The sequence below is a fragment of the Falco biarmicus genome, chromosome 7 (assembly GCF_023638135.1).
Source record: "Falco biarmicus isolate bFalBia1 chromosome 7, bFalBia1.pri, whole genome shotgun sequence".
NCBI classification, from domain to species: domain Eukaryota; kingdom Metazoa; phylum Chordata; class Aves; order Falconiformes; family Falconidae; genus Falco; species Falco biarmicus.
The window spans coordinates 66077228-66102135 of NC_079294.1; the positions used below are offsets into that span (position 1 = coordinate 66077228).

The 24908-nt window shown below is 40.7% G+C and overlaps 1 protein-coding gene across 1 annotated transcript; it reads left to right on the forward strand.

Moving 5' to 3' along the window:
• Positions 1–272: 272 nt before the first annotated feature.
• Positions 273–24675, forward strand: SYNM (synemin). The gene is made up of 4 exons (XM_056345949.1): positions 273–1157; positions 7241–7365; positions 15827–15900; positions 17417–24675. The coding sequence occupies exons 1-4, from the start codon at positions 372–374 to the stop codon at positions 21016–21018; spliced, it is 4587 nt and encodes a 1528-aa protein (XP_056201924.1). The 5' UTR covers positions 273–371; the 3' UTR covers positions 21019–24675.
• Positions 24676–24908: the final 233 nt, after the last annotated feature.

A 24908-nucleotide genomic window follows, 5' to 3' on the forward strand; every position in this document is an offset into this window, starting at 1 on the left:
CCGTACCCAGCTCCCTCAGCCGGACCCAGCTCCCTCAGCCGGACCCAGCTCCCTCAGCCCGGCTCTGCCCCCTCAGCCCGGCTCTGCCCCCTCAGCCGGGCCCTGCTTCCTAAGACGGCCCCTGCTCCAGAATTCGGGCCCTGCCTGCCTATCGGAGAGGCTTGACGCAGACGCGCGGATCCCGGCAGGGGGCGCCACAGGGCAGCAGCGGGGACGCGGGGCGGGGCTGGGCGCGGGGGCTGGGCGCGGGGGCGGGGCGGGACGGGGCCGAGCGGGCGGCGGGACGGGCGCGCAGAGCCCGCGCGAGGCGGCAGCTGCGCGGAGCCGTCAGCGGAGGGGCCACCGCGGCCCCGACCCCCACCCCGGACACGATGTGGCGGCGCTGGGAAGCGGGATGGGACGAGAAGAGGGAACTGCAGGAGCTGAACTCCCGGCTGCGGGTCTTCGTGTCCCGCGTGCGGGAGCTGGAGGAGGAGAACCGCTTTCTGGCGCGGGAGCTGGCGGAGCTGCGGGAGCAGGAGCTGATCGGGCTCCGGGTGCCCGAGCAGGAGCTGGCCTGGCTGCGGATGCAGCTGGAGGAGCTGAGTCGGGCGAAGCTGGAAGCGGAGCTGGAGCGGGACGGGCTGCGGCGGGAGCTGGAGCAGCTGCAGCTGCTGGGCGCCGAGGTGCTGGCGATGCGGCGCCGCCTGCAGCCCGAGCTGGCCGGGCAGCGGGAGCTGCTGGAGCGGCTGCGGGGCGAGTGCGTCGCCCTGGAGGAGCTGCTGCTGCAGCTGCGGGCCGAGCACGGGCACCTGGCGGAACGGCAGCGGCGGGAGGCCGCGGAGATGCGGGAGCTGCGCATCAGCCTGGCCGCCTTGCCGCCGCCCTTGGCCGGGCTGAGCCTGGAGGAGCTGGAGGAGACCTATGAGATGCTGCTCAGCCAGAGCTGCCGGGAGACCCTGCTGCGCTACCAGGAGCAGATCCAGGTGCTGCAGGAGCAGGAGGCGCAGCGGAGCCGGGAGGACCTGGAGCTTCTGCGGGCCGAGAGCCGGCAGTGCCGCCAGCACCTGGAGGACCTCCACCGCCAGGGCCGGGAGCTGTGCGGGCTCCGGGAGCGGCTGGAGCAGGAGCTGCTCGCCTTGCAGGACCGCCACGGCGCCGAGGTGGAGGAGTACCAGGTGCGTGGCAGTGCCCCGCCGCGTCGGGCAGGCCCCCGGCCCCTGTCCCCGCGGTGCCGGGCCTCTCCGAGCCCCCGCCGCCAGCACTCTCTAGCCGTGCCGCTTCCTTTGGTGCTCGTATGAGACCTCCCCCCCGCCGCTGGCTTTTCCCCTTCAGTCCTGGCCCAGGGTGGGATGCGCGCCCACCTCCCCTGACCCTGGCGCTCCGCTCCCATGAACGAGCTCCCCTCCCTCCCGCCCCCCTGCTGCGGCATGTGCCTAACCCCCCTGCGGGCTCCCTGTGGCGGCCAGGGCCAGGGCTCCCCCCCTTTGGTGCCCCGCAGTAGGACCCCCACCAGGCTGCGAGAGGAGGTGGCCCAGCAAGCACTTGCTGCTGCTGAGCCCTCTGGATGGAGCGGGGAGTCCCTCTGAGACCCACTGCTCTGTCTGGGGAGAACTGGCTGCGAAGGGTGGGGATGGAAATGGAGACAGTGACCCTGAGGACATCCTCCTGGTGACAGGTGCTCCATTCCCAACCTGCCCCTGGCAAGTACCCAAAAGCATGGAGCTGGCGCGTGGGCTTGCCAGGGCCCCTGCCTGGCTTGGCATGAGCACATGGGACATGGAGCAGTTCCTGGGAGCGGATGAACCGAGTCCCTGTGTGGTGGGATGCGAAGCTTCCCCTTTAGCTTGAGGCCCAAGGTTGACCTGTTGAGATCAGAGAAATGATCTAAATTTTCTTCCTGCTTTGCATATGCTCTCGTGTGCCTTGAACCTAGAGAAAAGCTTGTGGGCCCCAGCGCAAAGAAAACTTGTAGTTGTTTAAAGGCAGGAAGACTCATTACTGTGCTGCAGGCAGTGAACAAGTGGGAATCTTTTGAAATAAAACTTCATTGATGGAATCTGTTCAAGGTGGATGTTTGGTGGTGATAAACAGAGAGTTAGAGCTTCTGTAGCTGAGAACTTGTTTGCTGACAGAATAACGTTTGATACAACAATGTATAATCACCTTATGAAACTGCTGGAACAGCAAAATACTGTTAATCAGATTTAGAGTGGAGAGCTCATATTAGATCATCCAGACCATCGATCAGTTTCCTGAGGGCAACATCTCTTTTGTTCATTGTTAGACCTTTTATTAACACTCTGCTGCAGCTCGGTGTTTGCTTGAACCCCGTGTGCTAATGATAACATTGTGTCCAACAGCCACGGTAGATTATGGAGATGCTGGCAACTGGGAAAGGACTGGGACCTGTTGCTGTATATGTGTCTGGTTTTCGTATGTTGCTAGATTGTTTGCAAGTTGCATAGTTTGCAGATGATGTGAACTGAGGCAGATTAGGTATGTAAGAAGTAATCAGGCTTTTAACTTTTAAATTTTTCTTTTCCACTTTTGGACAGGACAATTCATTCTTCAAGTCATGTATGTAAATGTTTCCAAAGCTTTACAAGAAGATGTTGTATGTAAAGCTCTCACTAATTAAATCTGTCAGTCAAAGCCAGGTGAAAATGTAAAGAAGAAAAAGAACCTCTTTTTTTTTCCTCTGCTTTTTAAGGTGTATGAGTTTATATGAATGTACGTAAACCTACCAATATTTAAAGTTACTTTGATTTCCAAACTACATCCTCCTTGCTGTCTGTATTTGTTAGGGATTTATAATGTCAATGATTTTTCCATCATCATTGCCCAAATTAAAAACCTTTAAATATGGTGTTATTTTAATAAGAGCATTTTGTATAGTTCACTATCCATGCTACAAGTTTTTCTTCCAAAGCTGGTTAGAATATGTGTGTTCATATATCTAACTCTTTCAACTCAGCAATGTGTTTTCATACCACTGTGTTGTCTCCGCAACCGGTTGTATTATTAAAGAATTTTATTCAGAAGAGCAAGTGGAGGCAGACCAACCCGTTGTAGAAGTCAGATAATAAAAATCAATGCATGCCTTTGAATTGCCCTGATTCAATATTCAAAAATAATGTTATATTGATACCAACATAACAAACTTCTGGTTTACTCTCATGAGCTTTTGGCATGCTTTGCATTTCACAGCAACAAGAGCTTCAAATCTTGGTAATACAAGAAGGAAGAAGTGCTTTGATAGCCAACCTGAAAACATGTGAACTGTCTTATCTAGATAATATTTACATTCTGGTGAAAATTATATCATAAGGTTTATAACTTCTGAACAATTTCATATTTAAAATGTTTGGTTTCTAATGAGAAAGGCCTTTTCCAGTAGCCAGCCTACTGCATATGAGAAATATCTTTTGCTCACATCCAGGAAGACAAATTACAGAATGTGTAGAAGCAGCTGTTCCAGGTTTTGTTCATGTGATAAACATCTTTTTTTCCTCCCTCTATTTCTTTTATTGGTTAAAGTATGTTCAGCATGGATTTTAAACTACTCCTTTTTAAAAGGTATCTATTCCATGCTAATTTATTGTGAAGTGTCACATAAAAATAATCTGTATGTACAGATTTAAGTCAAGTGATTATTGTTTGTTGCAGCTGCAATGACAATGAGATTTATTCATATTTTCCATATATCATCCAGTCGCCTTATATGTCCATCTTTCCCTCCTGCACTGTCCTTACCCTCACTAAAGCTTTCAGCTATGTTAAATAGAAATATGTATTTGGAGTTACAGTTTAGCTGAACCAGGCAAGCTGTAAATCATACATTGTTTGGAAAATTTTTGCTGCGCCTGGGTGCTAAAGGGATGAACTCAGTAAGTCTCTTACTTGCATAATTTTAGCTATGTGCTGTGACAATACTTTAGCAAAAACTCTCAGTGATTTGAGAAAGCTCTGTATTTTTTGGATGTAAAAATGGCCATGGCTCATCCTGCTGCTTTGAAATGAGGTAGATGTTTTTCACTAATGCGGTGGGTTTAGGATCGGTTCCTGTGTCAGTGTTGTCAGCTCCAGAGAAGAAGAAAACATCTTGTCAGTGAACATATAGTATCAATATGTCATGTGCATTTTTTGGTGTACCAGTTTCTAGCCAGCTAAGTGGGGAGTGTCAGTTCCTCCCCTGCTGAGCCACAGAATGTGCTTTGGGATCGGTAAATAGTACCAGATGGAAAGGACTGGAGCCTGGAATCCTCTCTTTATTCCCTGAGTAGGTGCTGCTTGGACAACCCAAGTAAATTCTTTTCCCCCTACTGTCCTTCTAAAATTTCCCTCTGCTGCCTGGAAAGGAACATCTGGAGGATGAGAAAATGACTTCTGTGCAGTTACTTAGTTCTAGCAGGACATCACTGGGATTTGGGGGGACATGGGATTGATGGGCTTGAGAAACAAACCTTTCCAAGAAAGCTGTGTGTGAAGCAAACACAGCTGTAACAGTACAGGTTACTTTTTGCAAAATGCAAGTTTGTCAGCTTGCGGTCTCCTGAAATTTGCCGGAGTGGTTTGGGTACTTTTTGGCATGCCTGGAAGCAGGACTTAAGACTGATTGTCCTCCACATTATGTTTAAGCATCAGTGACTGGAGGGCTAGACAACTGGCTGTCTGCCATTGAGTCTATACAATATCTGCCCCTGTTGGAATGAATTCCTCTGTAACTGTGACACAGCTGACTGAGTTATGTAGCCCCTTATGGCAATCATTACCTCAAAACTTTTGGATCCTGAGTGCTCTCCCAATCCAGTGGGTAGAATCTAGGTAGTTTTTCAAATCCAGACTACAGAACTTGGGGGTGAGGTATTGAAGCTTGTGTGTCTTTAGGTAGGTGTGAATATCACCAGTCTTTCAGAGCTCTGCAGGCTGTAGTCCCAAGTGTACAGATTCTTCTGGGACATAGTGCAAGGCCTGTGCACTGTGAAGCTCTTTTTAACATAAGCATGCACATGTGTAGTTTAGTCTTTTATGTTTAATTGAGGAGGCAAAAAGTACCTGAATCACTTCATGTTTTGTATTGGAGCTCTTACCACCTTCAGGGGTTGGTCCCGTAGAGATTCAGTCTTGTCTTTTGCTCCTTTTGCTGACTCCTCTGGTTCTGTCAACACCCTGCCCATTCTTGCTTGATAGCCTTTTCTTCTAAAAACAGAGCCTGGTGCTTTTCTTCCCTTCTCATCTTGGGATTTTGCTTTGTGGTAGTTCTTGAAGAGGATTGTTGCCTCAAAGCCACTAAAGGTCAGTGGTTCTGCTTGTCACTGTGCATGACCATACAGGATGTTACCTCTGCTGCAGTCTGGATGAGGCTGTTGGATGGCTTTTTCAGATATACAGATGTGATTTGTCTTCTGTCATAAAAAAGGAGTCTTAGGTACACCGAAGACTGTAGGCAAGGTTTTTAATGTCAAAGAAAACATCAATGTAAACATATAACAACAGTTGCAAATGAAGAAATAGATTAACGTGTGTTATATAGACAGATATACCCACATGTATATGAAGATACAGGCAGCTTCCTTAATAAAGTTTTCTTCTTACTTTTACCTAAAAAAAAAAAAGCCCCAACTATGAGTGTTTGAAATGCCAGCATTTTGTGTTCTTAGTTCTTAAATCTTACTTCTGCCTAGGATATCATACTGGCATTATCCAATCTGGGGAGTCCCCTGCTGTATCTTGATTTTTATGCTCTTGCCCGTACTGTCAACTTGAACACTTACTGCATATAAATGATGTATTTTGACTTTTTTAGAAGTCCACTATTAGTGTCTTGATTTTCCAGTTTGTATTGCAAAGCGTTTGTTACAATGCAATCTAAAATATGCTGTCATGAATTCCTGTCCAGTGTTGTATGTGTGTATAAGATTTTGCTCTGTAAATGACAGTTCGGTGTCCTTTCAAAGTGCAGAGTGATGTGGACAAAATAGAATCAGGCGTTTGTTGAGATTTAATTTTTGTATTCTCAGTTCCCAGAGCAAAATGTGATCTATAGCATTTCAGTTAGCATCCATCTGCTGGCTGAGGAGGATTGATCTGCATTAGTAGATTCTATCCACAGCGAGAAAGCGAACCACGCTTAATAACTAATCCTGATACTTGTAGTTCTGAGCCTGTACTGAACAAGTTCCTCTCAGTTGTCAGGGGAGGGTTTATTTCCCAGAAGATGGAAGTTTGCCCCTCATGTGAGAGGTAACACCAGGGATTAAAGCATTTGCTTTCTGCAATGTTCATTTCAAGAGTGTGAGACTGCTGTCTTGGTCTAAATCAGATCTTGATGTTCTGTTGGGAAGTCTTCATTGCTTTTTCTGTTGCGTACAGTTATTCAGCATCTAATCTTCCATTAAGCATTTCGGAGTATGTACAAATTTAGTTCATTTTGGACTTGGCTATTTTTCTGCTCATCAGTCCCTTTCTCCATTTCCAAAACTTGTTAAAGAAAGGTGGGCAGGCCTTCCTACAATCTTATCAGTGCTGCCGCTCTCAAGTTACCTGTGGGTGCCATATAAACGGCACTCTTCCCATACACACACAGAGCTATGGAGGAACAAAGTTATATTTAGTAATCAAGATGAAAATGAGCAATCTTCTGAGTAACAGTTAGGACAATGCTGCATGGGCTACGAAGCAGGTGTCCAAATATTGTAGAAAACTTGGCTTGAAGGAACTGCTGGAGGTTTATCCTTTGCCTTCTAGACACTATGAATATCTCCAGACGCTAGAATCCAAAAACTGATTTGGACCCCCATGTCTATAGAACTGAAAATACTGATGGAGAGAAATAGGCCAGGTTCTCATAGCAAAGCAATCGCTGAAATTCCTGATCTCAAGTATGATTTAAGCATGTGCATCTACGCTCTTAAAATGACAAAATGAATCATGTTTATAAAGGAGCTTATTTTACTTGTTATGTATACTTGATAAATATCTCAGTAAAACCCATTCAGGTGCCCTACACAAAAGTTAACTAGCTTAGTAAGGCATAAAATGAAATCTTAGCCTAAAACTCTGCTTCAGTAACAGTCTCTTTTAGATAGTATATGGGGGAGGTCATAGAGCTGATTTATTCTCGTTTTTGAAGTAATGGGACACACTGATTTATTGTTCTCTCAGATGATTTTTTTAATTAAAAGTTTTAGATTATTAAGCATTCAAGTGTATAGAATCTAATGTTAGTTCTAAACTAAAAATCAGTATTTTTGTTTAGAGGATAATCGACACTCTTGAAGAAGAAAAGCAGTTCCTGACCAAGTCGATCACAGATTACCTGAAGGACTATCAAGAATTGCTGCAGGTGAAAGCAGGCCTCATCCTTGAAATTGAAACCTACAGGTAAGAAATGCAATCACACTCAGTTGTCTAATCGGAGGAGAATTTAAATCCCTTTTTATAGATAGGGGAGCCCGATTCATCCTCTTTCCAGCATATAAAATACAGACAGTTACTTGTAGAGTCTCAGATCAAGACTCCTTGTATGTATTCAATATCTTTAGCAACTATCTGGATGAGAGGATCGAGTGTACGCTAAGTTGCAGAGAACACCAAGCTGGGTGGGAGTGTTGACCTGCTCAAGGGCAGGGAGGAAGGCTCTGCAGAGGGGTCTGGGCAGGCTGGATCGATGGGCTGAGGCTGGTTGTGTGAGGTTCAACGAGGCTCAGTGCCTGGCCCTGCACTTGGGTCACAGTAACCCCATGCAGTGCTACAGGCTTGGGGAGGAGCGGCTAGAAAGCTGCCTGCTGGAGAAGGACCTGAGGGTACTGATTGATGACTGGCTGAACACGAGCCAGCAGGGTGCCCAGGTGGCCAAGACGGCCAAGGGCATCCTGGCTTGTATCCAAAGCAGTGTGGCCCGCAAGACCAGGGCAGTGACCGTCCCCCTGTACTCGGCACTGGTGAGGCTGCACCTCGAATCCTGTGTTCAGTTTTGGGTCCCTCACTGCAAGAGGGACATTGAAATGCTGAGGCGTGCCCAGAGAAGGGCAATGAGGCCGGTGAAGGGTCTGGAAGCAGCTGAGGGAACTGGGGGTGTTTAGTCTGGAGAGGAGGAGACTCAGGGGAGACCTTATCGCTCCCTACAACTACCTGACAGGGGCTGTAGGCAGGTGGGGGTCAGTCTCTTCTCCCAGGTAACAAGTGACAGGACAGGAGAAATGGCCAGAAGAAATAAACCAGGGGAGTTTTAGATTGGATATTGGGGAAAATTTCTTCACTGAAAGGGTGGTCAAGCATTGGAACAGGCTGCCCAGGGAGGGGTGTGGTTTAGTGGTGGACTTGGCAGTCCTGGATTAATGGTTGGACTTGATGATCTCAACGGTCTTTTCCAACCTAAATGATTCTACGATTCTATTGTGGTTTGTTACATGATGCAAATGGGCCCCTCGTGACAGTTATTACCTTGCTGTTGGCTTGTTCTGTGACATGGGTCACCATGCCATTCTGTGCTTGACTGTGCTGTCTGTGAAAGGAGGATAACACCCCTTCAGAAGGCTGCTGAAAGATGTGGAGTTGCCTGAGATCTCTGGGAAAACTGTAAGAATAGCAAAATACTCTTACTCATTAGTAACGCTGATAAGAATTAGCAGTGGGCAGAAGTGACTGAAATTAGATCACCCAGGCAAAACTGTCTCTGGTAGTAATTCATTCTACTCCTCTGTCCTCAGAAGAACATGTTGAACAAGCCAATAAAATTGATAGGAATCCTATTAACTTTGTACAAATATAGTGATATGTAAAAACCCTTCTTAGTTCTGATCAAGTTGATATCAAATTGATCTGAATTGTTGATGCAATATTTGATTACAAGCTGAGGAGCCAGTATCCCTCAATTGCAATTAATAAAACATGAGGTAGTATAGTTGCCATCTGTCAACTTATACGGCACATGTCATTGTTTGAATATGTTGATTATTGTCTGAAGTAGTGAGTTCCCCATTCTTGTTTCAGTTATAGGATAGTGGGAAGATAACAGAAAAGTCTGATTAAATCCTAGCTTTCTCCATCCTTGGTTTGTTACGGAAACATGTTTGGATCAAGTGTGAGATACCAGCAAACTTCTCTGCTAATGAATCTTCAGTACTGTTTATCTCTCCAGCCACTTAGTAGCTGTGGAGTTGAAAAGCCAGAGTAACTCTCCTGTCTGGAGAATCATGATGTATCAGTTCACATGTGACATAAAAGTGATTAGGAAGGAAAAAAAACCAAACTAACTAGAGCCTATGAACTGGAGGAAGATGCTACCTTATTATAAAGATCATGGGTTTTTTTCTATAACTAGCAAAATATTTTCATTACATTTCATGGAGACACTTATCTTCAAATACAGAGAAGTGCAATTCTTATTGAGCAAAGTAATAATTTGCAAAAATTTAATGTCAGCCTACTTTTGTATTCTTTTTAAGGAGTATGCCTCAGTCATTAGCTTGTCTATATTATGTGCGTTATTCATATTCAGTCTGTGTAAACTGACAGTGGTATTAACAGTTATATATGATATATGCTTCTGTGTCCTAAAGCGTTAATGTTGTGTACCGAATGTGTAACATTGCTATGAACCAGTAAGGATCTAGGTCTGGATAAAGATGGCAGCAGCTGAATTATGGGTGAAATGTGTAGACTAAAGCAGTCCACTGATAAATATGAAATTTAATTGTAGTTGCCTAACTTAACTGAAAGTATAAGAAGCTTGAAACAAATTAGTGAGCCAAGAATGTCTGTAGTCCATTAAACGGTCTGTTCAAGATGCCCTGAGTATTGTGTGCTATGAGGTACAGACCGAGGATGAGATGAAATCTTAGGCAGTATGTGGAACAAGTAATTTGTAGTCAGCTAGAGAGCAACAGTACCTGGATGTTTGTTGGCAGAGTGGGATCCCTGTGATCCTTGGAAAGCCAGTAGTTCTGGAGCATTACTAGTAGAAGAGAAACTGGAAATGGTAGAGTTGTGATCCTTACATCTGCGTGTTAATTCTGTTAATTTTGCTAAAACCTATGATTCTTCTAAGTTTAATCCTAGCTCTGATGTTGACTTTTACTGTTGTCACTTAAACATTCTCCCTCAGTTTATTCATCTGCAAAATGGGATTAGCGCTTTCACAGTAACAGAATTGTTTCAATGATTAGTATTCATCCAGCAGTAGGAATGATAATGCCTAGATATTTTGTTGTTGGGACACGCTCTCAGTCAACAAGTGAACCATCAGTGCTTCTGCTCTGTAAAACCTTGTAAGCCCATTAAATTCTGGAAATTCACCAGAGGTTGTATCACTGGATTCCCTGCCCTCACTAATGAAAGGAGAACAATTCATTATCACCTGCAGCATGTGTTTGTTGTCCAGTTAAGAAGCCCCTTAACCTGTAGGGTTTCTTATCCGATTGCAGTGAATGCAACTTGTATCACTGATGGCATTGGCAAGGCAGACTTCTGTGGACAAATGAGCACCTACCTACTGAAAAAGGTCTACAGATAAAAATGGAGAAATGGGCCTTGCTACAGATCAGAAAACATGCTATCTAATCCCTGTAAACAAAATTCATTTAAAATATCAGAAGCTGAAAAGTGATTGTTTTGTGTTTTTACATTTATGCAGTTTTACCTACTCTTCTTCTTACTCTCCCTTCACTTAAGAAAATAATGCCTTCCCTACTGTATGCCTTTATCAGCGCTGCTGTGGGAGGGAATCAGTACGGATCCAGTTAGTAAGCTGTCTAGTAGGGGAATTCTGGACTGCTCCTCAATGTACTTTTTCAAGTCTTGTTCCTCTCCCAGATATTTTTATCTGCTACAGCCAGGGCATGTGAAGCCAGCTTCAGTTTGTTTTCAGAAAGGATGCTGGCCTATATCCTTGCTTATGTATATTGGAAATGAAAGGCACCTAGTCACACTTAGTTCAACATCCTGAAGTTTCCATGAGGGCCTTGGTACCTCCTCTCCTCCTGGCATTATAGGTTAAGGGTGTGGTATCTGTTTTACTTCTTGGAGCCACCATTTTCTCCCACCATTTTCTCTTGATTTTACAATTCCCACAGATCCTGTTTTTAAGTCAGTTCTTTCCGTTAGTCAACATTGCTCCTGGACTGGCAAGAAGGGTTATTGTGGCAGAGAACGCCCTTTCCCAAGGATCAAGTGTACTTCCTCTCTGATTCTGCTCACCCTTCCTGCCCTGGGAGCTGAAGCTCACTCAGGAAGGGAAATATATGTGGCTTTATGAAGTTATACCTCATGGGAATCTTCGTTCCCAATACTTCTTCACCAGTGTTGAAGTAAATATTTATCAAGTGTGTTGCAGTTTTAGTTTTTAGTTGCAAAACTGTAACTACTTAAACTATGCTTAGATTTTATTTCTAGAGAGAAGTGGTGAATTATTCACTGTGTAACACTCTTGATTTTAAAAAGAGACAGAAAATCTGCCTAAGATCAGAATTGCTATCAAGCCTTTCTCCTCAGCTGTCAGAAGCTGCTTCTCTGCAAATAGTAGAGGTTGCCCAGAGCCTCTACTATAGGTTAAGTAGTTTTTCTCCCCTCTCTAAAATTTGTTGTTGTTTAAGCGTAAAAAGTTTTACTTTGAAATCCTAGTGTCATGCAAACGTTCTGTTCTAGGTTATTACCCTGCATTGTGAAGCAATGGAGGCTACCAAAGCTTTTTTTTTTTTTTTTTTTTTCTTTTAGCTCTTCCCTCCCCTCCCCACCCCTTTCCTTTTTTTTTGTCAGGGTTATTGTCAGGATCTCTTAATACACTTGTCAGGCATACTTTCCAATCCTCCTTCAGCTGGTTTCCTCCATCAACACTTGTTCTGACCCTTTCCATGCTTTCCTCTCAAGAAATCATCACCAGCATTAAGGCCTCCTCAGCTACTCATCACAGCTTTTTCAGTTAGTTTCGTTATTCCCTGTTTACAACTTGTACCATCCAGTATATCTGATTCCTGTATTTGTTTTATTTTGAGAACATTCTGAATTTTCTACACCCCGGGAGTTTAACATGCAGTCAGTTACCTGCTGTTCTTAATGCAATCCTTGTCCTCCCATACTGTGATGGAAAAAAAGATGTGAAGTGGCCTTTACCCCTAAAAATGGTCCTTACATTCCACTTCCTGGAAAGTTTGGGGTTTTTTTTCTAACTTCTTACAAATACACAGGATAGAGAGGATGAGTTTTTATGGCTTGCTGGCTAACTGCCGCCATCAAAGATTTTGGGGGTTTGTAGCTGAAACGAAGTCATTGCTGTTGTGAATGACCATGATAACATTTGCGCTGCATCCTTTTTTCTTTGTAACTTCTCCCCAGTCCAACCAGTTTATCTCATCCACCTGCTTTCACAGAGTTATTTCTGTTGTTGCCCAGCACACTGCTGGGCTGCAGGCTGACTAGCATGTTGCTGCTAACTTTAGATAAATGACATTAAAGATGAGGTGAGGTAAAGGTGCAGCTGGAGTGTTTTCTGGCAACACTTAAATGAAATATTAACAAAATGTATATATATGTCACTTGGGATCTGATTTCCAGGAAGTAGCTGGCATGGTTGTTTTTTAGAAGAGTGCTGCCTGAGGAATTTTTTTTGTTATTACTGTGAATACTTCAGAGTTCATACAGTTACAATTAACACCCTATTCTTCAGGCAGTTTAAGTTTAAAAGCAATCCTCACCACAGAGAGGTTATATTTTAAATTACTAGTATTAGGAAAGGATGCAAAGGAACAGAGATGCAAAATTACTTTTATAAATTGAGGTTATGGAACATAGCTGAGGAACATAACCAGAGTTGGCTGGCTTCCAAGCCAGTGCTCGGTACACTACAGTTTCTCATGCTGGTTTATTAAGCCAAAGTCAGTTTGACATTTTCTTGTTTATCTGATAAGCTTAGGACATACATATTATGAACTGTGTACAGTAAAACACTGACTCACTGCCCGGTTTTATAGAGGTTTCATGAAGCTTTGCCTTTCGTTTTCAAATACAACACATTTTCAGTAGTAATATTTCAGATCCAGCTTTTCTGTGTGCTGTTGCCCTTTGCCATATATAGTTACCTCTTGGAACTTATTTTTAGTGACTTCATAGGTTGCTGCAGCAACCGAACAACTGTTGTTTTAACAGCAGCCAGAAATCCTTAGTCAAACTACCCACATTCCTAGTTTCCTTCATCATGGTTAACGCTTTCATTGCCAGCTCCCTGATACGTTTCTGCAATGTCACCAACAGCTTCTTTAGTGGGTGTCTATTGGAGCAATTTGTTTGGCCCTCACTAGCTGCATCAGATCAGATATTTGGTCTTGGGAATATTCTCTGTATATTTTCAAGTCATCTAATTCCTGTAAAGCTGCTCCTAACACAGAGAAAGATAAATTGTGTTCACTTTGGTTTTTTGACTAACAAAATAGAAATAAAGATGTCCATCTGAGCCAGTTTTAAGGGGAAAGTAACCTGTAAATATGTTGGGTAATTCTAACCTGGCTTTTCTGAATCTAGGCAAATCCATAATTGCCAAGAAAACCTTATTAATGATATTTTGATGTCGCATTGCTCTACTGAATCTAGAGGCAGTCAGAAACCAAAAGAAGCATAAAAAGTCCGAAGTGATCAGTCATGTGAAGTGTGAAATCTACAGGTGACACTTAAAATGCCACCCTTTTTAGGTGGCATTTGTTATTAATTTTGACAGAAATGCCCAGCAAATGTGTTTATAACACAGTCCTAAATTGCTTTCAGCTCCCCCTCTTAGGGAGTCAGAAGCCTTGGCTATCATAATCTTCCAGCCTCACTCTTGACAACTTTCATGTTGCAGCTGTATGTTATCAGTGCAAAACGTCTGGCATTTCCAAAACTGGAAGTGATGAAACAGGTTTCTCACTAGTAGAAGTGAGTATAAAAACACTAAAGTTACTGTACTGATTACAGCATTCCAGTGCATATTGAAAGAACCTGCTACAGAATTCTAGGCTGTTGCACCAGAATGCTGCAGTTGAGCACTTTTTTTGTGGGATAACATAGCTTGTGGCCCTGCAAAAGTAGAAAAGGGGCAAATAGTTTTGGTTTTGTTGTTTGTTTTTTTTTTTTAAAAAAAGCAAGCTGAACATGTTTTATGTCAGGCAGAACAAACATATAGACAGCAGAAGGGAAGGAAAGCATACAAAAATTTCCAGAGAATTTATCAGGAATTCTGAGACTTAGTCTTACTGGATAACCATCTCTAAAACTTCTAGGACTGAGTAAGATCACCCTAATACCTAGTTTCTGTATTTGATATATGGGAGAAGCCAACAGTTTTGGTTTTTTAGAGCAATCGAGTAATTGTAGAGAATGCATCTAGTCCTTCCTGTCACCCATGAGGACAAAAGTATGCTGTGTGCCTATTTGAATATTTTTAATGCAGTGCAATTACTCTTGAAAATATTTTGCCCCTCAGCGGTGCTAATCTCTGTGGAAAACATATCTCTGGAGTATCTTTCACCATTGTAGAAAGGAGAAAATGTAGGGTAGTAATCTTATGCAGGAACAGAACAAGCCTGTGGCTGCTGTCAGATGGGTCATGAGTGAGTGCGGTCCTTGTACGTGCTTGCTGTACAGGGAACAAAGTTTGTCGTGAAGGAAGGATAGCCAGTGTTCTCAAGCTATCAGCTGGGTATGATGTCTCCAAGTACAGCTACTGTGTCACCAGCATAAAGAGGCAAATCAAAGTCTCCATTCTGTGCATCAGCACACCAAAAATAGGTAGTAGACAAAATTATGAAGCAGATTATCCACAGTTGTTGCCTGCTTCTTCTATTTGCTTTTAGTGATATAATTTCCATAATGTAACGGTAAGCAAATTGGTGTCCAGTCCATTCTGATCAACTGTTGCTGAGCTAACATGATGCCTTGGTTGGTTGACAAGAGGAAGCCTTGACCACAATAGTCCTGTGGAAATGCTGGCTTTCTGGAACTACAGAAGCTATTAGAGAGCCACTACAAAGAAAGAATGACTGGAAGGCTGAGGAACAGAGGGGAGAAGCACAGATGTCATTCAAAGAAACCAAGCAGTTTCTGTCACAAACAAATTTCTTAGTCCTTTGTTGTAAAATATGTTGTGTTGATTTCCCATTGAATCGGAACTAATAGTTACTTTAATACTGTAAGTTGTTTCTTCCAGCACTAGCCAGTGTTTGACAGTAGAAGTAATCCTTTCCTTCAATTTCCATTTCAAAAGGATAGAACTTACAAATCCTGGCTGTAAGAGTTCCCTCACATGTCATACTGCAACAACACCTTTAGTACTGTATTACCCGCTGGAAAGATGCTGACTAAGTGCTTGCAAATACTTTTTTTTATTTTTGCCTTTTCTTTATAAAACATCTCCATGTGTTTCTTTGAAAAAGTGTTACTGAATCTCTGTTAACTTTTATGTGGCTGTATAAGTTTGTATATAACAGAGTTTGTATAACTCTTTTATAAGATCATAATTCTGGAAAAAACTTGTTAGCTTGTACGATTCCATAGTGGAAATCAGTAGATACTGCTTCCTGACATGAACAATATATTGGCTAATGTGGAAGACTGGATCTAAAATTATACCATTACTGTGGCTGTCACCTGCTGTAAGATTATTGCATTGTTTGCAGGGACTGGACTCTGCAAACTAAGAGTCTGGAAGATGCTAAGGATTTCTCATTCCCAGTAATAAAAATGTGGGGTGTTAAAAACACTCAGGATCTGACCCAGCTGCAGGATAACAGTTTCAGTTTATAAGACTTGTAAATATTAAGCATGATGATTATTCTTCTCAATATTTTAATGGAATGTCTTTTTGTTTGTTTTGCAGAGCTTTGTTAGAAGGGGAGAGCAACCAGTGGATTATTACACAGAGAGATCTATATACACGGAAATTGCCTCAAGGTAAAAAATTAATATTGAATGAAATTAAATATAAATGGAAACTATTTTTATAATATTCCTGAAGAATGCTTCTTATTAGTGTATTGAAAAGTGAATATTGAATTGGGTTTGAGTATTATTATTTTAAATCAATGTAGTGCTACTCTATGAGCTAATTTATAAAATCAAGATTTGAGAAGGTAAGTAGGGAGTGATGGATGTTTCATGGCTCTAATAGTGCAAGAACTTTTGGATGCACATAGGTCTTAAGAAAGAAAGTTTTTAAGTATAAAGGAAGAGGCATTTAACAAAACATGTAGTTAAAAGCACGGAATTCATCATCATGAGGCATTGTGAGTGTTGAAAAGTTTATGTGGGTTTACAGAGAAATTTTAGCAGAGTAATGAAAGAAAAATCAAAGGCTTACTAAACATAAAGATACCATTTCTATCTTAGGAGCTGCAAATCTCTGGAGGCTGTGAGAGTATACCAGGGAAGTATCACTATTTACTTGCCCTGTTCTTATGCTCTTCCCTATGTACCTGTTGTTGGTCACTGTAAACAGGTTACTAGATAAGATGGACCTTCAATCTGACTGCTATGGCCATTGTTATTAATAACAGAATTAGTTTTGGTAATATTCCTGAGTTTAATAAGTTGTGGTCTTAAAATTCTAGACTATCGTCGACAGTAGTCCCAGAAGAGATTTGAAGGCTGTGTGTGTAGTAGTAAATTAAACAGACTAGGGCCTCGGCTGAAACACTCACATAGAATTGCCTATGCTTTTAAATTCTTAGCGCTGTCCCTGGCACAGTGTTAATCTGGACTAGTCAGTACTTCTGCAGACGATGCTCAGGCATAACCAGTGGTTACCACAGACCAGGAAACACTACGAAAAGTCAAAGCAGATGTGTCTAGCTTTTTAGGAGTAGGAGATTTGAGTTGTGCAGTACTGGTTGGTCTTAGAGCCAGACAATGACTCCTGGTACATTTTATTAAATTGTATAGATATAGCCTAAAAGGTTCTTTGTCTCTCATCCTTGTTGTACCTTGTTGTGTTGTGTGGCTGTAAAGAGTTGTATTTGTGTCTTTGATTTCCAGTATGTGGTGGCAGGTATGCCATAAATTCTTAATAGGAACTGAGAAATTTCAGGCCACTTGGACTAATGAAGCAAAAAAAGAAGCCTAGGCTATTAACATACAATATTTAATAAGAAGTTGTAAATGTAAGTGAACATTAATATAAATACAAAAGGTGTAATTCTTAAGTGCCATAATACCCAGTAGCTCCGAACAGGTAAAATTAGCAAGAACTTCCAACTTCGTAAAAAGCTTCGCTTTCAGCTTTGATATAATTGATACGTAGACATTAATTATCATGCAAAACCTACAGGAATGCCTTTACAAAGCTCCACTGAAAATGAAACCATTGTTTCTTTCAAAAATGTAGTACAAAATTTCTTAGTTTGTGCCCTCTATTTTATATTATTTTAATAGAAGCCATTATTTTAATGTTTTACCTATGCTCTTTTTGCAGATATTATAAACACTTCATATAACTACACTGATACATACTCTACTTATCAAGAAAGAAATAGAAATAAAGCTTCACCAGCTATCAGGATCACTGATACAAAACATAGAATGCCCATGAGAAATACTAGGGGTTTTGCACATTATTCAGCTCGATCAACACAGACTGGATCAGACACAACAGCTAGTGGAAGAGCTTTTGGAAAAGATGTACTTGGTTCAATATATCGCCCTTCAACAACTGTTATGAAGGATGAAAGGATTATAACAGACCACAAAGAACTAAGAACATTTAGTCCAGCCTACAGTAGCTGGAAAAACACTGAAATGCAGCAGAAAAAGATTCCAGAAAGAAAGAAAACTGAAGTTACAACTTCATCCACAGTATCTTTTTCAAAAGAATCAGCACATCCTGAAAAATCAGACAAGGACCACAAGCCCAACACAAAGCCAGGGATTTCTGAAAATATAAGAACAAAACCAAGCTTCACTAGATTTCCAGCTTATGAGCTAAATACCAATTTTAAACCATCTAAATATGAAGAAATCATAACTGAAACTCGGACCACGCTAAAAGAAAAAAGAGGCAGCAGCAAACCAACTGAAGAGAAAAAATCTCTGCTGAAAGAAAAGGATAAGCTAGAGAAACAAACAAAGGAGGAGATAAAGAAAACAGATGAGAAACCTTTTATAGAAGAAAGAAGTGTTGATTTTGGAAGGAAAACTGAGCAGAAAAAATATATCCACGAGGAAGCCATTAACGAGAAATTAACAAGGAGTGATATTTCTAATTCAAGGACTTGGAAAAGCGAATCAACTAAGAAGGATACAAATGTGACCTTGGAATCAAGAGGCAAAGAAGTCATTGAGATACCTATCAGTCTTGAAATGCCTGCTCCCAGCAAAGAATCTCAGAGTAATAAAGAAATAAGGTTACAAAGTTTTAAAACTTCCATAGGGAGAGAAATAGATGACCATATAACTAAGCCTGCTGAAATTCACAAAGTGAATATTTCAGAAGCAGAATCCAGCCTGAAAAATGAAGAGCGAATTAGTGACAGAAGTCGTAAAATGGGAACTCTATCAACTGAAAATATAGCAGAGAACATTGTTGCTGACATTCTTAAAAGTTTTACACAGCCTTCTAGTTCACAGATATCAACAGACACAAAAGTGACCTATTTTAATAAGAAAAAACAACCAGATGATGGGAAAATAAAGACTGAGATCACAGTGCAATCTCAAGTTGAAGAAAACATAGATATTTCTGACGAAGCTGGTGTAGGGGGTCTATCAAACCAGGATGTTAGAAAAGTAGTTCGAGAGGGTGTTGAGGGAACTCCTTCCAAAGAGGAGATAGAAGATATAGTACATCATGGCCTGAAAGGAAATGAGGGCAGAAAGAATGTATCTGTTAATGTAGAGATTGTTGAGGAGCCACTAGATTATGCTACTGATGAAAGGACTGATTTTTCAACACCTTTTGAAGTAGAGGAAGTGGAAGATACATACCCTGAGAGAGAGAGACGTTATGGTGATGAGGAGGAAACATTCACATATGAAGATGTTAAAAAGAAGAAACGCCATGAGAGTTTCACTCATGTGGAAGAAGTAACTGCGGAAGATGACTCGCCTATTGAACAAAAATATTTTGTATCTGTTCCTGATGATCACCCTATTAATGAAAAAGATAATGACTCAGTCTATGGGCAAATTCATATAGAAGAAGAATCAACTATTAAATATTCTTGGCAAGATGAATTTTTGCAAGGCACACAAACTAAGAGAGATGAAGGTGTAAGCTCTCCAGAAGAAACATATCAAGTGGTAGGGGAGGAAGCAAGTGCACATATTTTAAAAGAGCATCCTGAAGAAACATCCCATGTTGAATCCATTGTTATTGAAAAAGAAATTAAAATTCCTCATGAATTTCAGACTTCAATAAAAGGGCTTTTATCAAAGGAAACAGAGGACCCTAAACATCAATTGAAGGAAGCTTTGGAGCAGTTGGAGGGCAGTCTCCCAGAAAGTGTCAAAGAGGAGCTGTCTGTATTAACAAAAGAAACTAAAGCTGACTCTAGTAGCTTAGAATTTGATATCAAAAAAGTTGATCAAACTGGGGAGGGTGGCTTGGTGACAATTGTTGCTGAAGTCAATCTGTCACAGACCCTTAATACTGATGAATTCGATGTAGCTGATCTTGATGAAGTAATTGCAAGTGAGAAGGAGAAGGCAACATTGCACTCCCTGAAAAAAGAGAGCTCCAGGAGAGCTGCTGATGGTAGAAGCAATATAGAAGTAGATGTTTCTTCCTGCAGTGATAAATACACTCCTTTGGCTGATCAAGAAATCTATAACTCATCCACAGTAAGGAGGAGTGGTGGCACAGGGTATCATACCACTGAAAAAGTTATTTATGGCGGTTCGGTTTTGGAAACTGCAGATTTTGGAGAAGTCTCTCGCTCATCACAATCAACTGATGAGAGCAAATCCATAAGGCATATTAAAGTTCATCCAGCAGAAGTTCAGAGATTTGAGCAGATTGCATATGAAGGGCCTGGTTCTGAAACCCTGGAGCTCAGTGCTACAGAAGATCTTGTTCAGGCAGAAGGATCATCAGAGTTTAGCCGATCTGTGAAGCATTTTAAGCTGGGTCCTAAAGAAATGCAAACCACAGAAGAAGTAATTTATACAGGCCCTATTACTACAACTGTAGAAGAGACTGATTCTGGAAATCTTTCCCAGAAGTTTTCAACAGACTTCAACAGGTCCACAAGACATGTCACAGTAGGAACAAGGCAAGTAACTGAGGAGGTCTCTTTTGAAGGGCCTGTTTCAGACTCTCTGGAGCTCAATAGCTTGGGTAACCTTTCTCAGACAGAAGGGTCTGTGGATGTCAGCAGATCAGTAAGGCACTTCAGGTTAGGTCCAAAAGAGATTCATACTGAGCAAGTTATCTTTGAAGGACCAGTCTGCAGTAAAGTGGAGGTCAGTGACACTAGAGACTTCGCACAGACAGAAAGTTCAGTCAGCCACATTCAGTTGGGTCCCCAAGAGTTTATGACTGCTGAAGAAATCATCTACCATGGACCCACCTCTGAGCACGTTAAAATAAGCCCTGTAGAAACTCATGCTGAGCAAATAATCTTTACAAGACCTATTTCTGAAACGCTGGAAGGTCTTTCACAAACAGAAGAGTTGTCTGAGAGCAGCAGGTCTATAAAGCATATTAAAGTAGGATCCAAGGAAACATCTTTCACTTTTCAAATGGATGTTTCCAATATAGGTGGAATATCTGTAGTAAAAAGTGGAGAGCAGCAAGCAACAACACTCATGTCCAATAAGCAAGACCCTTCTGTTAGTCAGTCACAGACTGTAGTTGAAAGTGACCAGATTGTAGAAAATGAAGGAGGAGGCTATGTTCGCTCCAATTTTTCTCAAGATCATGGTGAAAAGGTAGTGGAAAAATCATTTTTTGATAAAACTGTGCAGTTGCAAAGAATGGTAGACCAAAGATCAGTTATTTCTGATGAAAAGAAAGTTGCTCTTCTCTATCTGGACCATGAGGAGGAAGATGATGATGATAATGATGGACAGTGGTTCTGAAGGGACTTTTTAATGAAGTCTACTTAGTGATTTGTTTATACATATTTTTGATCATCCTTTTTCTTTTTTTAAAGAGAAAAAAGGGATGGGGAAAAGCTCGAAGTATTTAGATTATTAACAGTGGACTGAGAAGTACTGAATCCAAGACTCTACCTATTCAGCACACTCTTTATTGGAGATTTTATTTTTGGGAGAAATCATGCTTAGAGACCTGTGTCAAATAATTTCAGATTTTTCCACTCAAAGAGACAGGAATTTGCTATTGGGGAATTAAAAGGATTATATTTTTTGTTTGGTTTATAGCAGGTCCATTAATATGTGTGTTCTTGAATAGGACTTTACTATTATTTTTTTAAATACTGTATTGTATTTGGTTACTAAAATACTCTGCAATCCTATCTAAACCTCAAGCTACTAACCACAAATATAACAATATAATATAACAATATAAGACTAACAAGAGTGGTAAGTAGCTAATTTTCAGTTTTGTTTCTGTGTACTTACATGGAATACCTAATGAAAACATTTTAAGATACAGTTATTACAGCTATAAAATAAATATGATTCTGTAGGATCAAACTAAACATAGCAAGAATTGACAAAAATTATATAATTTGTATAGCTAGAATGCAGTGCAAAAAAGACAGAGGTAACACTGAAGCAAGAATTTCTCACACTATTCCTAAGGAGAAATAGTGATTTTTCTGGTTAGACAGTAGTACATTTAATACCTTTCATAAGAAAACAAATTTAAAAGATATGCTGGATAGTATTTCCACTGAAGTAAGAATTCTTTATAGCTTCAGTGGCTATGTACACTAATAACATCAACTTACTTTGCAGTATATGGGTTACCTTGATACTAGGTATTGTTAAAGGTAAGTGTGAAGTGTCAAACATTATTACACGATGCCTAATTTCTTAACACAGTGAAATTAATATGTGTTCTGTTTTGAAGAAAACTTGTAAAAATGGCATTGATGACATTTATGATCATTGTGTGTCAATAGTTTCCAGATAATCCTTTCTTTGTTTACAAATGAGAAGATGCCTTTTTCAATTACTAGCCCTGCAAACCCAACCTGAGATAAGATTTTATTTGTTCTTGTTGTTTTGGGGTTGTAATATTTTCCTCAGGCCAAAGCTAGTTTCTACTTAAATCATTTGAAAATAAGCTAATTTAACTTGGATTGCACATTGGTTAAATGAAGGACATAATTTAACTTTATAATTATAATTCAGTGCCTTCGAAGTCCAGATCGGAAGCCAGCACCATTAACTGTACTAACTGTGCAGTGCTAGCAGAACCAAAAATAGCAGCCAAAATATTTTTGTCACAGGGGCAAGAAAATACCATACTGGACACATACAAGAAATAAGATACACAAATGAGAAGCTGCTATTTTTCGTGCACACACACGCACATTCACTTGCTCACTCTCCACTTCTGCAGAGCAGAAATATGCCTGTATCCGGATGGCTGTGTTGTGCGTCCGGTCGTTGCTGACTCAGATACTTTTTTTTTTTTTTTCTTCCTGTGGTTGTAAGCATAGTTTTGTGTGTGTTAAATCCATATTAGGATCCAGTTAAACTATCTTAGTCTGGCATGGCTAGTCACTTTTCAGATTCCTGAATATTAACAGAAGCTGGATTTTTGAAAACTGCTACTTTATAATATGAATGTAAATGCAAAGCAAAAGAGAAGCTCTTTGCTGACTGACATAGCATGCTGTTTCAGATATGGGACAGTTTAATTGTGTGCCTTGGTTACTAAGTTTGAAACTGTACAAAGCTATTAATGTTCCAAAGATTAACTCATGAGGTTTGTCTGCACTGCAGAATTTTCTGTATGTTTTCCTCATTTTGTGTAAGTGCGAGTACCAGTGTACTCGGGATTGGATATTTTTCAGTCATGTACTGTGAAATCATTTGTTGAACTTGGAAGTGTAACCAACAGCTAGAAAATGAACAGGAAGTGGGAGTTGTGTAGAAGCACTAAAGGCATGTATGCTAAGTTTATTTATACTGTTCACTGTGTAATGGATAATATTTTTTCAGAATTTTTCACATATGCTCAAAAAAGTTGTGCTTACATTTATAAATGGGGTGTTATTAACTGTAATACTTTTAATATCATCTTATACTATTGTTGCCTTAGCTGACCCTGTGATTTTAATAATTGTGTATAAACCAGAATTTTCCAGATATATTCCTAACAGCAAGCAGTCAGATTCTTTACTTGACGTATTAAATAACTGCATAAAGAAAAAAGTCAAGTCTGTAATAAGCAATGGAGTTCAAAAAAATGTCACCAGTGTTAGTTTTTTGAAGTTTCATTCTGAGCTGAAACTAAACATTCTCTGTAAAACAGATATGGAAATATCTGCAAAAGAAGTATTTTTTAATGAATGAAGAGCTACTTACAATGTCAAACCCATTTATTGATGCCTTGTGGAATGCTCCTTGTGACATGCTCCTTAGGAACAACTATACCAACACTCGGTTCCATGTTTATCTTCACCTGCTCAGAGGATTATGTCAGATGAAGGAATAAACCAGTAAGGAGCAAATGAATCATAAAATGGAGACGGCCTTAGCATTGAAGGAAGGTGGGGTGGGAAATCATATTGTTCTCACTAAGCTCTTCAAAAACTCCTTTATGCATCACTGTCAGATGTAATAGGTTATACCAAGATATATTTCTGTTTTGATTGTCTGGAGGGGAAAATTTGTTCTGTGTACTTCAGTTCTATTTTAGATCAGGATTTTAATTAACTGTTGGAAAGTTAGTTTATTGTAGGGAATTGGAAATGTGCATGGCATTTAAAGATATGCACAGTTCCTTTGCATGAATACTTTCAGGCAGTGAACACAAAGATATCTCATGTAAAAAGGATTTAAGTTTTAAAAATGTTTGTGTAAGCAGCCCATTTTCTGTTTTATTCTTGTTAACATGAGACACTTTGACATCATGATAGCTTTTGGATAATAGTACCTTGAGGCAACAAAATGTAGTTAGGTGGACAATTGCATCCTGCAGGCCTAATGGCTGCATTTGCAGAATTGAGGCCATAGGTACATGCGTTACTAGTGAGAGCAAATATAACCTGTCTGATGTATTGACTGATCCTATATGATCACTTTCTGCATAAGTATTATAACCTATGGCTGAAAGGATTGGCTATATAACTGCAGTCAGCATGCACTTCTGAAGCTTACTCATATAAATTATGCTTTTCATTAAATAGAAGTAAGAACTTTACTGCTGAGTTTGGATTAAACAAAATGCTTTTAAAATACCATTAGTAATTTGGGGTGGGGGGGTGGGGGGGTAAAAACTATGTATTTATATGCTGATACAGATCAGAAGTGGGGCACTGTTTTCCAAATGGGTAAACCACTGGTCTAGAAAGCAAATATAGCATAGAATATAAAGAAAGGTGTGTGAGAATAGAAGTCTATTGACTGATGTTTGTGACTAGCAAGTGTTTAAAAAGACGGTAAGAATGTTGAAACTGGGTTTGCTGATGTCAGCTGCGTGAAACTTTGCAGGCAGCTCGTGTTTTGGTCATTTGCAATGAAACTGCATTTTTGTGGTGGTATAAGCTTTGTGATTTTACACTTTTTCACTCTTGAGTATTAAACAATCAGAATCAATGCACATGTTTCTCTTTCTTCCTATCTGATGTTTTAAAGGCTGCATTATCCAAGAAAAATGACTTTGTGTCTATAAATGCCTTGCCCTAAGGCCTCAGACTGATGAGTTAATTTCAGTTCAAAGAATGAACATAATTTTTCATTCCAGCAAAGGCTCTTTCATGTTGATAATAGAAATGATGGCAAAATACAGCATATTCTTTATTGCAACTGCACACAACATGGGTGGACAA